At 49.8% G+C, this 13,464-nt stretch overlaps 1 protein-coding gene across 1 annotated transcript in view; it reads right to left on the bottom strand.

The window, feature by feature from the left end:
* The window catches only part of RAB6B (RAB6B, member RAS oncogene family), a 60,320-nt gene that overhangs the window by 5,208 nt on the left and 41,648 nt on the right, over nucleotides 1-13,464 (bottom strand). Inside the window, exons 3-7 of the mRNA XM_004682189.2 lie at nucleotides 7,421-7,474; nucleotides 7,101-7,206; nucleotides 4,652-4,763; nucleotides 3,749-3,842; nucleotides 664-730 (exon numbers count right to left, since the gene is read on the bottom strand). Coding sequence (XP_004682246.1) covers nucleotides 664-730; nucleotides 3,749-3,842; nucleotides 4,652-4,763; nucleotides 7,101-7,206; nucleotides 7,421-7,474 — 433 coding nt within the window. The remainder of the gene's footprint in view (nucleotides 1-663; nucleotides 731-3,748; nucleotides 3,843-4,651; nucleotides 4,764-7,100; nucleotides 7,207-7,420; nucleotides 7,475-13,464) is intronic.

Genomic DNA, 13,464 nt, shown 5'->3' with positions numbered 1-13,464 from the left:
ATTGGGGTGAGACTTCACTGCCGAATTTTCCTTCCTCCTCATCCCCGCCCTCTACGAGATTTGTGTTTGTACACATGTGCATTTTTAGACACCTGGATACACACGCATCTGTGTGTATACAAATACGCTTTTTACCGCACAAAATATAAATATACGAGCAAGCTAGTAACAAGCAACTAGTTTCCTTCCTGTTGGGTCAGTCAGCTTTCCTCTCTGAGTCCATGCCAGCTTGTTTCGTCTGAGGTTTGGGTGGGCAGAGCTGCTGGGAGATTGGGGGCTGTTCGGGACACAGGAGGAGCCCTGGTGAACAGGCTGACCACGCTGGGACCTGAGGCCTCCCCTTTGTCCCACAGCCAAAGCTGCCGTAAAGGAGGGCAGGGTTCCTGTCTCACTCCACCCCACACGGCACTCCCTATACACCCCCTGGGTCCTCACGCTGCTTTGGTGAGAGAAGCTTAGATGGTGAGAGCTGGAAGAGGCTTATAGAGCATGACGTCAGCCTCACCCCAGTGCAGAGGAGCCTCACAATGCACACACCAGCTGGGAGGGTGGGGCCCAAAACCAGGCAAAGGGTGGCTGCTGTTCTGAAATACTATGTGAATAAGCTGATGGGTAAGTGGCTTCTCCAGTATCTTTCACTCAAATGGCACAGAAAAAGGATACTCCCTTCTTTGCTTTTCTCCTGGACATTCTCCATTCCAGGCAGAGCTGAGGCCACACGTCGGAAGAGCTGGGGAGAGGGGGAGACAACATGAGCCCTGTTCTCCCCTCCTGCTGCCCTGGGCCTTAGTCCCTCTCGCCTCCTCTCAGGCTGACCTTGCACTTCACCCTCCATCCATCTCACTGACTGCCCTGGAGGGCGGGGGCACCTGAAGTCTCTTTCGCCCTCCAGCGCCTCCCATGCAGGCAGCTGGCCACAGGTCACGAGTCTCGAGGGCCACAGTGTTCCTGCCCCAGTGCAGAAAAGGCCAGCTCACAGGCCGGCTTCTGTCCCACTTGCCATGTGCGGAAGGGACTTCTGACTCACCCTGGAGACATCAGACCCTCTTCTCAGGCCTGCATGTCCTCAGGTAACTGGTGCTGGGCACTAGGGTCTCACAGCCGCAGGGGGACACTTCCCTGATGAAAGCCAGGCAGCGGGAGAACGAGTGTGATGCTGTGGGTGTGTCGGGGTGCAGGATTACATGTGCTGTGTGCACTGTGTAGTGTGTGCACGTCTGTCTAGATGCGGGTGTGTGGCATCTGTGTGAGGGGAAGCGCGTGTGTGGTGTGTACATGGGGGTCTCTGTATTCAAGTCTGGGATGGTGCGCCTGGCAAAAGTGTGAGGGCACATGCATGCATGCAGACACACGCAGAGAAGCACAGGAGGGCAGCTGAGGTGAGCTAGGCAGCAGGTGGCCAGAGCACTGGCAGCAGGACAAGGCACCAGAAGATTCTCAACATTCCTCCTCCTCTAAATACCAACTGCACAAACTTGCTGGGCTCAGGGCTTCTCACTCCTCCACTCTGAGCTCCCTAAGGGCAGAATGACCTGTCCATTCATGTTATTGCGCAGAGCCCAGTCCTATAGCGCTTCCAAAGTGCTACAGGCAGGTACCAAGGGTGAGCGGGCCCCACAGTGTGTGGGACCCCGTGGTGGGGGCTGCAAAGAGGGACTCAAGAGTAGGGCAGGCAGAGTGGCCGAAGGAGGGCCTGATCACGCCTCACCAGTCTCCATTTGGCCTTGCTTGCAGGCACACTCTGCCTGTAAGAAGTCACGACCTCTGCCGATGGCCAAACTGCCAGTTAGAAGAAAGCTGTTGGGGCCCTGTTTGTCTCGGAGTAGACATTCATGTTTACAGCCCAGCAAGGACGTTCCCTCTGCAAACACAGGGCTGGAACTGACCACTGACCGCATCTGACTCGTGCTCAGACTGTCCCTTAGCTTCTAGAGCATTCTAGGGAGGGCAGTATCAGTATCTCCCTGAAGCTGACTGCAGGCATGGAGGCCTCACACCCCTGTGTCAGCCTGGTGCTGCTCCCCCACCCCCCCATTTCCATCAGCAATGCAAGGTCAGCAGCCCAGCCCCCCAGAAAGCCGTGGCAGCCCCACGCAAAGCACAACAGAGGCGGGAAAGGGCTGCAAGAGGGAAAAGGCTGAGGGCACTCAGCATGGAGAGTGGGGGCACCGAGTCCTGGGACCTTTGGGGCCTCCCATTCTACCTCTTCCTGCTCCCCTGACACCAGCACTGCCCTTGGGGGCTGAACCATCACTGCCTAGCCCAGTGGCTGCTCAGGCATCTTGTCTAGTGTTCCTGGGCACTGCAAGGGGCAAAAGGCAAAAGCTGCTCCTCACTAGGCATCTCCTCCCCACTGTGCCTCCACCACACCTGTGCTCAAGCTGTGGCCCTGCCTGGCGCACCCTCCTGCCTTGTGGCTGCTCAGGCACTCTCCTCACTGAAGACAGGGATCCCAAGCTCTGTTTAACCACAGACTTCTATGGCGGTCTGGAAGAACCTATGGACTCCTTTAAAGTGTATGGGTCACTGACGCTGGAGTACAACAAAAATTATTCAGTCATGAAATAAACTTCTAAGGTCTTTAAAGATACAAATTTATGCCCTCCCTGGTGGCGCAGTGGGTTAAAGCATAGCACTAAGAAGCTAAAGCCACTTCAGCATGAGTTTGATCCCGACCCCCAGAGGTGACCACATGGCGCGGCAGACCTCTCCTGACCCTCCCGCTGCTCCCCTCAGCAGTGTACTTCGTCGATCTGCCTGTTCTGCTCCCCACTCTGTCTCTGGTGAATCCTCTGACAGCCCCTGAACCTCTGGCCTGTACCCCAGTTCCATATGCATAAATAAATCTTTTTTTTTTTTTGCAGAAATAAATCTTTAAAAAAAAAAAAAAGATACAAATGTATGCCTAGAGCTGCACCTGTGCTTCCTTATGAGCATGCTAAACAGCAAGCGCCAGCAGGGGTCTAAGGGCCACCTTGTCACTGACGCCGAGAGGGGTGGACGCTGCAAGGTACCCTCAAGACTGGCAGTGAAACAGCTGTGCTTCTGCCGCGCCCATGTTGCTATTGCTGGGCCGTCTGCACTGAAGGCAAAGCTGGCACCCAGCTAGTCGAGGTAAAGGTATAGTTTTCTTTCTAACCGAAGTCCCTGGGGGGCTAACCAAAGCCTGGGGGCTCATGGAGACCCTCCTCTCCTCCATGCTCTGGGGCTCATCCCAACCCCATCTCCCAGTCATGACTCCTCCACCTTAACGTGCGAGGTCTCTGCACTCTGGGCCGTCTGGCTGTACCAGGGTGCTCTCTCTTCCCGAGTGCCACTGGCCCTCCACAGCCCGGAGCACTGCAAGCTCAATGCATGAACCCCAAAGCTGCTGACTGGACTGACTTTCCTGACCCTTTCCCAAGTGAGGTGAGGTACCAGGGAAACACAGCTTCTCTCCGCCACCTGGAAGCTGGTGGCCGGACACTCACATTATGCTACAAGGACACATGCCAGGCTGCCATGTGATGGCTGATGATGACCACTGCCCTCTTAGCAGAGTCTGCTCCTCCCCTTGAACATGATCAACTCTGGGGTTCACTTGCTCCCCATGAGGAGAATGTATGGGTGCTATGATTGGTTACCCCAACCCAGTCACCAGCCTCTCAGGGTCAGGGAGGGCACCCCGTGGCTGGCCACGCTGCACTTGTAGCTGGCCACGCTGGACTTGTGGCTGAGCTGCACCCAGGCTCGGCAAAGGGGTGTTTACCTGCTTCACGTTGTAGCCGGTCTTTGCACTGGTCTCGATGAACATGACGCTCAGTTCCTTGGCGCGCTGCTCTCCCTCCTCAATGGTTATCTGCCTGAAGGTGAGGGCAAAGGGGAAAGTCAGCTTGAGCAGAGACGCAGCCCCTGAGGGAGGCAGAGGACTGAGATGAGGGCTGGCCAGTGGGGGGCCAGTGACCCTAGTCAGCCCTGAGGATGGGGTGCTGACCCCCAGACTCTCTGGAGGACCAAGAGGCCGCAGAGGACAAGTCCTTACCCTACTCCTGTTTGGCAGCAGGCAGTGGGCTGCCCGACAGCTGCCTTTACCAGTAGTCACCCTGGCTAAAGCCCGAGCTGTGAAGCACTTTCGAGCCATATGCCACATCTCTGGAGGTGGCATCAGTCCCATTTTCCAAAAGAGGACACTGAGGTAATAAGAGTTTGCCCCAAGGGACACAGATACGAACAAAGGAGCTAGGATTTGGACCCTGTGTTCCTCACTTCAAGGACAGGATTCCAATAAAGGAGCTTTTATTTCAGATTATTCTTTAAATGGTGAGAGTATATTCCAGAAGTCCACTGGCTATGAACCTGTTGCTTTATCTGACAAGCCAGGGTCCCCTGAGACGAGTGGGCAGAAGTGTGTAAGGGGCACCTCAGCCAGCCCTGTGCACAGAGGAACAGCCTCCGGTCACACCTGGGGACCAGAACCCACAGACCCACACCCACGCCTGGCATTTCACAGGCACCAACCCCACGGCAGGCGCCTGTAGGCCCTGCCTGGAGCGGTCCTGTAGCAGGGTGGAAGCATGGACTCATGACCACACCCCCCCCATGTGCAGAGGAGCTGCAGAGGATGGAGGGGGGCCCCGCCTGCAGCCCCCCGCACCTCCGCCCTCGGAACTACCTCTTATCAGCGAGGTCCGTCTTGTTGCCCACCAGCATGATGATTACGTCACTGCCCCTCTCTGTCCTAACATCATCGATCCACTTGGAGGTCTGTTGGAAGGAGTTGAGATCTGCAGAGGGAAGGCGGGGTAAAACAGGGACTGAGAGCCAGTCTCAGGGGCGGTGATAGCTGGGAAAGAGCAGGAGAGAAGGAGAGGTACCAGGAGAGGTAGGCCCACGTGTGTGTGGAGCTGCAGCTCAGGGTCCTGGAGGGATGCTCACATTGCTAAGCCAGTGTCTGGGTGGAAAAGGCACCTGTCTGCAAATCCCAGCAGTCATGATTTGGAAGGTGGACTTGCAGCAGCCTCAGGACCCACTGAGAGCCAGACCTGACTTTTATTTCATCAAAAGAAAAACCCGTAATGGGCAAATATATAGGGTTTTTATTAATTATTTGCTTCCTGATTCCATTTCCATTTTTTAAAAGTATTTATTTATGTATGCACACAGGCTAGTTGTGCAGGGGTAGTGAGAGGATGCACGAGAGACAGAGTGGGGAGCAGAACAGTGGATTGACTGAAACACACTGCTGAGGAGAGCAGCAGGCAGGACAGGAGAGGTCTGCTGCGCCACGTGGGTCACCTCGGGGGCTGAGGATCAAACTTGCACAGCTAGCTAGCAGTGCTGTGGCTGTGTACTAACCCATTGCACCGGGGAGGGCCCGTCTTACATATTTTACAACATATAAAAGCTTTTAAACCTGAGATAGACCCAATTGTTGATTGTTGTTTTTATTTGTAATTGCTATTTTAGATCTCTTGCTGTAGTCACCATCTTTATTGTTGATGCTATCAAATCAACATTTTCTTCTATGTATTTTGTTATTGCAGATCCTACATATAGATCTTTTATTCACTCGGAGTTTATTTTTGAGAATGGGGCTAGGGAGTGATCCAACCTCACTCTCTCAGTGTGGCTTTCCATTTTCCTTCACCATTTATTAAAGAAACTGTCCTTTCCCCATATATGGTCAGCTGCTTTGTCATAAATTAAGTCATGATACATATATGGGTTCATTTCTAGGCTTTTGACTCTGCTCTAATGATCCATGTATTTACTTTTGTGTTAATTCCATACTGTTTTTAGTACTGTTGCTTCACAGTAAAGTTTAAAATCAGGTAATATGATACCTACATTTTTCTCCTTTTTTCCAAAGTTGATTTTGCAATTAGTCTTTTATGGTTTATATAAATCTCAATTTTTTTCATTTATTTGAAAAATATTGCCAGTATCTTTATGGAAGATATGTTAAATTTATGTATCATTTTAGACAAGAGAGGCAGACCTGACTTTGGAGGCTCAGAGTAGAGCGTTAAAAAATGGGCACATCAGACTTGACCGAGCTTGCAACCAGTGCCAGGGAGGGGCCCCAGCAGCGCCTGGGGGAGGAGGCCACAGAGCTACCTTTGACCAGGAGGCCTGAGCCTCTCTGAAGATGTTTCTGAAGAGAACCCTCAGGCATTGCACATAAAAGGGGAAAGTGGCCCCAGGGATCGACAAGAGCCAGGAGCTAGAAGGCCATTTCAGCCCCTCAGTCCAAAGAGGTGGTGGAATTCTCGGGGTAGCAGACAGGCCATGCCCACCACTCAGCAGCCCACATACTTGGGGGAGGGAAGCCAGCCTGTTCTGCAGAGACTCAGTTTCCCTTCTGTTCAGCATCAGGCTGCAGGAGCCCAGGCCCTCACAGGTTCAGCTCCCACCTCCACTCAGGTATCAGCAAGCCTGAAGTCAGGACTGGGACACAGGACAGTTAGCGGGGAGGGGTGGCAAAGGCCAAGGTGGGCAAGCAGAGCCAGAGGCAGACCATGGAGCAGGGTGTCCACCGTCCACAGGGTGACTGCAGCCCAGGAACCCCCCACATGTGTTCTTACACCTGCTGGAACAGCTAGGGCTCCACCTTAGCCCCTGCCCCACAGGCTGTCCAGAAGACTTACCCTGGCTGGAAAGCCACAGTGTACGGAAAGTGTAGCCTATCCAAAGCTCTGTCAGACCTGCGAGGCCTCTTCTCCCAGGGAGCCTTGGGAGGGTCACTAGCTGGCAAAACCACTGCTGCTGGGATGCAGTTGGGCTGGGGCAGGCTATTCTCCCACATGCACAGAGAAGTTGCTCCACAGGGAACTTCCTGGAGTCAAGGTGAGTTCGGAGGGACTGGGAAGGGGCCAGCCTCATAAGCACCTGCTCTCTTCCACACAGGCCTCTGCTCTGAGCAAAGCCAACCCTGTGCTATATATCTGCTGCAGGAGAGTGAGGACAGTGGTCAACATGCAAATCATCCCCTGCACTCAGAGGACAAGCAAGCAGCCACGTGCACACATGCACACACACACACATACACACACAAGCTGCTGCAGCCTGGCTAGGTCGCACCTAAGCCCTGGAGCCCAGATAGCGCTGGGGTGTACACTCACTTGTGATGTCGTACACCACCACAGCCACAGTGGAGTCGCGGATGTAGCTGGGGATCAGACTGCGGAACCGCTCCTGGCCGGCAGTGTCCCAGAGCTGCAGTCGCACCTGTTACAGGAGGGCAAGGTGGCAGGTGGGCAGAACGTTACCAGGGAGCAAGGAGATGACCCCAGACCCAGAGGGTGGGGCCAGAGGGCAGTCCCGGCTCTGAGATTCTGGCACCACCAACATGGTAGGCATGGGTTCCCAGTGGTGCTCAGGGGCCAGGTGATAGTCCAAAGGAGCCTTCCTGGGCCCCCCAAGTCTAAAGTTGGGCACTCACCGTACGATCCTCCAAGTACATAGTTTTCGACAAGAAGTCAATTCCAATAGTAGCCTGTTAGAAAAAAAGCACAGGGAGGTCAAAACTCAGAGGTCTCAGGCAAAGTGACAAAAGCTCAGTGATCCAGGCACTGACAGAGCCAGCAAAAGAGGGGTACCCCTGCCAAAGAGTAGGTTCCCGTGTTGTTGGGCTATTCCTGTGACCCAACAATGAGTAAGCCCTCTCATGCCTCTCAGAGGAAATAAGCTTGAACTAAATAAGGATAAAGACAGGTTTTGTAGAGACTGATATAAAAGTGCGTTGGAAATGAGTGGAGAGTTGGGTAAGGAGACCCCTCCCCCAGGAAGGCTCATGGCAAGAAATCACATCTCCTGCTCACAGAAGTCGGGGTTCAAAGAAGTAGGTCAAGAAGGTACGGGGTGGTTTCTCTTGCTTAGGCCCTCCGGCCTCACTCCCTTGAAGTCTCCTCTCAAGGTTTCCCTAGCCTCTCCTTTGCCCCCTGTAACTGGGACTTCTGGAACTGATTCACCCCTGCTTAGGTAGAAGGCAGAGAAGGCCACTTGCTGCTGTGTGGGGTGCAGACTGCTGGCTTTCCCCAGGGGCATCAGGGACCACCCAGGACAGCATTTCCCAGGAAAGACCCACTGGCTCTTTTCTACCAAAACCAACCCATTGGGAGCCAACTGTCCCCAGCACCCGATGCCACACCTGTGCCCATTTGTCCTGGCACCAAAGCATCTAGGGGAGCTTAGGTCAGCCTGGCGGCCAGATGGCTCAGGTCCTGCAATCATTCATGTGTGGCTTGGGCAGGCCATCCAGCCCTTTGGGCCTCACTGTACCAAGTGTCTGTGCTAGGTGCTAAGTGCTGACAGAGTGAGATGGCGACATCACAGGGATGTAGTTAACAACGGAGACTCAGGCTAGCCCGAATGTCCCGAGTGCCACAGGGCACGTTCATGTGATTGGAACCCTTGGCAGCCATGAACAATCACATTCATGAAAAATATTTAAAGATTTAGGAAGATGGTCACTGAGTGGAATAAAGCAGGTTATAAGACATTGTGTTTACCATGACCCTAGTTAAATGAAGTAGATATACACATTTTTCATATTTTTCACTGAAGTAAAGGTACTATGCTAAATGAAGCCTTAATTATGCCAATGTCTGGGTAGTGACATTATGGATAATTTCTTTTTTAGTCTCCCTTCATTGTACTTTCTCTATTTTTAACAGAGTATATAATAGTTTGAGAAGTAGGGGGGAAAAGCACTTTGAAATAAAAATAAAGTTAAAAAGGAATGCTTGATTGTATGAAAACTGTGTGGTGACTTTTGAATATAAAAAACCATGCCCAAGCAAAGTTCAAGGAAATAGAAAACCCCGTGACTGCAGCCCCAAGCTTACTGCAAGCAATGCACACATCCAACTCTCTGCACAGAGGAGTTGAAGGAGCTGCCTCACTGCAAAGATGTGTGTCAAGGACCACCAATGTGGGTATTGGACAAACACCTTAGATATCCAGTTCCTTGCTCTGGAGATGAAAGGCCAGACCACAGAAGTCAAAGGCCTAGTGTGACTATGTCAATGAGTAAGAGCTGGGAGAAGCAGAGCTAAAATCTTGGCATCACTTTCTTTCCCAGCTTTGTACACCTTTCCTGCATGGCGCAGCTGCTGTGGAACGCCTGTGGATTTGATGAGTGGCTTATGCACCCATTTCTGTCCCTTAAGAGACACACTACAGCCACTTAACAGTTATGCTAGAGTGACAGTCTGTCTTCTGATACCCATAAGGAGAAATGCACAAGGAGGTGGAAGTCTCTCAGCTCATCAGTGCTCACTGGACTCCCCAGGGAGTGCCAGCTCCTTCTGTTAGGTGACTTTGAGCTGAAGGCCAGGGTGTGAGCTCAGGATTGGCAGCAGGGGCTGCTGACCGTCCCTTTATAGCTGTCTCCCTTTCTATAGCAGTAGGACTCCAAATGTGAATATGGACTCACAAATGCACCAATAAAACCTCTATTTCCTAAGTTCCCTGTACTGGGTGGCTAAATTCTGGCCCCTAGGTTGTGAAGGTAAAGCACCTATCTTCTGGGGTGTGTCCCTTGTGGAGGCATGGGAGTATGCCTCTCCTGCTGCTTAGCCTGAAGACAGGGGTGGTATCCTACTGACCCATGCAGATGGGATGACAAGTAGCAATGACAGATCAACCAAAGGAAGCTGGGACCCTTGATCCCAGGAGCTACCTCAGCAGTTTTTGCTTATATTCAGACTGTTGTGTTGGCAGAACTAAATTTCCTTTTTGCTTAAATCACTGTTACTTTAGGTTTAGTAACAATATTGTACCTAGTAAAGAACCATAGAGAAACGTACCCCTCAAGGGTAGGCAGCATGAATTTTGATGGTGATAGTTAATAATGATAATGTGGCGATGACAACCCCAGTTCCTCAGGTGTGCACAAGGTGTTTCTGCTTCTAGGGAGGACGGGTGCCATGACAAGCCTGGTGCCATCTGGGCCAAGTGCTGGCAAAGTTCAATCCAGAGGCTGCCGCAATTGTAATCAACATTTACTGGTCACCCACATACTTTATTACCTCTCATAACATCCTCACCAAATCAGTAGTAATGAGGTAACTACATCTGTAAGGACCCACTTCCTGTCTTTCCAGGCTGCTCCCATCTTTATTCCCACTTCTATGCTTCTTCTAAATCAAGGATATATCCATTCTTTGGTTGCAAAGTCTCTCAGAACTGTTCTGGCCACAGTCCCCACCCAAACAGGCCACCAAGTCACCGTAGACCTTCCCAAAGATGTACATCCTGCTGCCAAAGCACAGGCATCACACTGCTATGGCTGAGCCACCAACTCTGCTCAAAACCAGATTTCTAACTTTTGTTTCCAATAATGACTGAGTAGTTTATATCATGACAATCCTCCACAAATAATTATTATAAACTCTGGACAAATACATGAAATAAAAATTCACAAGCACTGAAGAGTGATCAAAACCAGGCAGAAAATGGAAGGGTGAATCTCTCTCAAGGAAAGGAAGAGAACGATGTCAGATCCTACATTAAAGGAGTTTTCTCCTAAAGTTACTTCCTAGTTCCACTAACTTAGAAGGACTTGATAAACTCTTTGGGCTTTCCACCAGAACCTAGAAAGGACAGCTTTGGGAAAAAGGATATCACTTCAGGACTGAGGGTTACATCAGAGGACTAAGAGAAAAACCAAAAGAGATCCATCTTAAAAATACTTAAACATACCCAAATAAGTTATCTGCCCATGATTTAATCGCCTATTAAAATAAAACTCAACACTCTTCAGAGCAACATAGCAGAATCTAAAAATCTCTACAACTTGTTCATAATGCCCCCTACACAACAAAGAAAGGATTAGGTATGAAGAAGTAAAAAAGTCAAGCCTTAATAAAAAGAAAATTCAATAGAAACAGACTCTCAGATAACCCAGATATAGGATTAGCAGGAGTTTAAAATAGCTCTTACAAATATGCTAAAAATAAAGGAGATGATAAACATGATTGGTGAATGTCAAGAAAAATATAGAAACTCCAAAATAAAGCCCCAGAAATCTTATCATTAAAAAATACAATACCAGAAATAAAAATGTATTAGGTTTGAGTAACAGCATCTGAGACACTGCAGAGAAAAGGGCAGTGAACCAGAATACAACACAAAAGAAGCTGTTTAGACAGAAGCAGAGAGAGAAAAAGGAGTAAAAAAAAAAAAAAAAAAAAAAGTTCAGGGCAAAATGAAGTGGGCTTTCATAAGCAGAAACAGAATCAGAAAAGAAAAGAAAAAAAATTCAAAAGCTAACAACCAAAACTTTCTCCAGTTTAATTAAAAACATCAACCCACATTTCCAAGTTTAGTGAGCCTAAAACAGGATTCAGTCAAAGAAACCCATCCAAGGCAAGTCATAATCAAATTGCTAAAAACTGAAAATAAAGAACAAATCCTAACAGCAGCTAGAAACAGAAAGACATACAAGGAAACAATGACAAGAAGGCAGTTGATTTCTCTTCAGAAATAATTGCAAAGAAAACAATGGAACAACATCTTTAAAATTCCCAAAGAAGACACCACCACCATCATGTCAGTCTAGAATTCTAAAGTCAGCTAAAATTCTCTTTAACATTAAAGGCAAAGCAAGAGCATTTTCAGATAAAGAAAGCTGTGATAATTTGTTACTGGTGGGCCTTTATTTCAAGAAATGCTTTTTAGGCTGAAGAGAAATTTTACAGAAGCAAACCCATTTTTAAAGAAAGAATACAGGGCCCTCCCTGGTGGCACAAGGGGTTAAAGTGCAGCACTGTGAAGCAATCCACAGCCACTGCAGCACAAGTTCGATTCCTGGCAGGGGGCCAACCCACATGGTGCGGCAGACCTCTCCTGACCGGCCCGCTGCTCCCCTTAGCCCTGTATTTCAGAAGATCTGCTCCTCACTCGTCTCTGGTGAACCCTCTCACCCCCAGCACCTCTGGCCTGTACACCAGTTCTTATATGCACAAACAAACAAACAAACAACAACAACAACAACAAAAAAAAAAAAACGCTCTACAGGAGTGCCAGAAAATATATTTACCAGTATGGTATCTCTTGGGTAAATAGAAAAACACTTGACTTTCATCCCTATCAAGAGTTCCTAACATTCTCCCTGGCTCCAATCTCAGTGCACGTCAGTCTCAGAAGGTACCTCAAATCTGACTTTACAACATTAGGTATAAACAACGTCAATTCCTTGCCTTTCCTCTACAATAACCACAGTAACGGCTACTAAACACCCAAGCACTAACCATTTACCAGCTATAGCACCCAGCACTTTAAGTGCATCGTTTAATCCGATATCTGTTAGGACTTCTGATCTTTAGTGTTCTGATATCACTGCTTAAAAAAACTGAGCTGAAAAGATGCTATTTGCCTAGGATCAACAGCGGGAAGCAGCAGAGCCAGGATTCAAGAGGAACCTTCAAAGTCTTCTGTATGCACAGACTATTCCCCACTCCCTGGTGTTGAATATTGGCGCCTGCTGAAAGTAAGCCTCTCTCTCGGACCTGCCCTCCGCTCCCAGTAATGCTCTCAATCATCTTTCTCTCTTGTACTTTCAACCTTTCATCCTTCGCCCTTTCCTTTCTTCCGCGACTCATTCCCAAAATATTCACAGCCTCACAAAAATAATCATTCCCTGTCAAAGCGGCTCCCTAGTCAAATCTCTCCCCTCTTCAATGTTTCTTGGAAACATTGGGACCCCAAACCCTCTTTACCTCTCTCCTCCCCTGAATTGCTAAACAAGGGCAGCCTGGATTCTGCCCTCTGCTCACTGACGCCGTGCTTGGTGTGTTTGCTACAGCCATTTCACCCCCAAATTGGAAGGGCGCTATAGGCCACTTTCAGTGCGCTCAACCCTGCTGGCTAACCCTCTCCCTAGACACTCTTCCTTTGCTTGGACACTGTTTGCTTCTGACTTTCTCGCCTCTCTGCTGTTTCTTATTGGTCTCTTGTAGTATTCCTTTTTGTACCCCTAACATGTTGGTGTTCCCTACTGCTTTGTGTCAGGAGACTGTACTCTCACTGCTTCCGCAGGAAGGGCTGGTGGCTTTCCAACCCACATCCCAGACATGACCTCTGCCTGAAATGCAGGCCCAGGTATCCCACTGCTCACTGGACATCTGATCTACTTATTCTCTAAGACATGTCGTGAGACACGGTATGCCCCACATGGGACTCACCGTCTGCCTCCAAGTTGCTCCCACCTACCCATGATGTGTGGCGCCTCCTCCCCTCCTGGGCACAGAGGCTACTATAAACCCTCCTCAGTCCCTCCTCTTCGCTTGCTCTCTCATCTGCCTCCCATCAAATAAATCACCAAGATGATCACTTTGTCTCCTGAGTCTTTTCATCTGTTCCCTCCTTGCCACCCTCCCCAGTTCAAGCCACTAACCTACCTCTCTTACCTGCCAACCTCTCAACAGTTTCCTGACTGGTCTCTCTACCCTCAGGGTCTCCCCCACAGCACCATGGTAATCT

Source organism: Condylura cristata, unplaced genomic scaffold, assembly GCF_000260355.1.
Source record: "Condylura cristata isolate star-nosed mole 26May11 unplaced genomic scaffold, ConCri1.0 scaffold00014, whole genome shotgun sequence".
Lineage (NCBI taxonomy): Eukaryota > Metazoa > Chordata > Mammalia > Eulipotyphla > Talpidae > Condylura > Condylura cristata.
The sequence above is the reverse complement of the archived record's forward strand: the minus strand, read 5'-3'. Positions and strand labels throughout refer to the sequence as shown.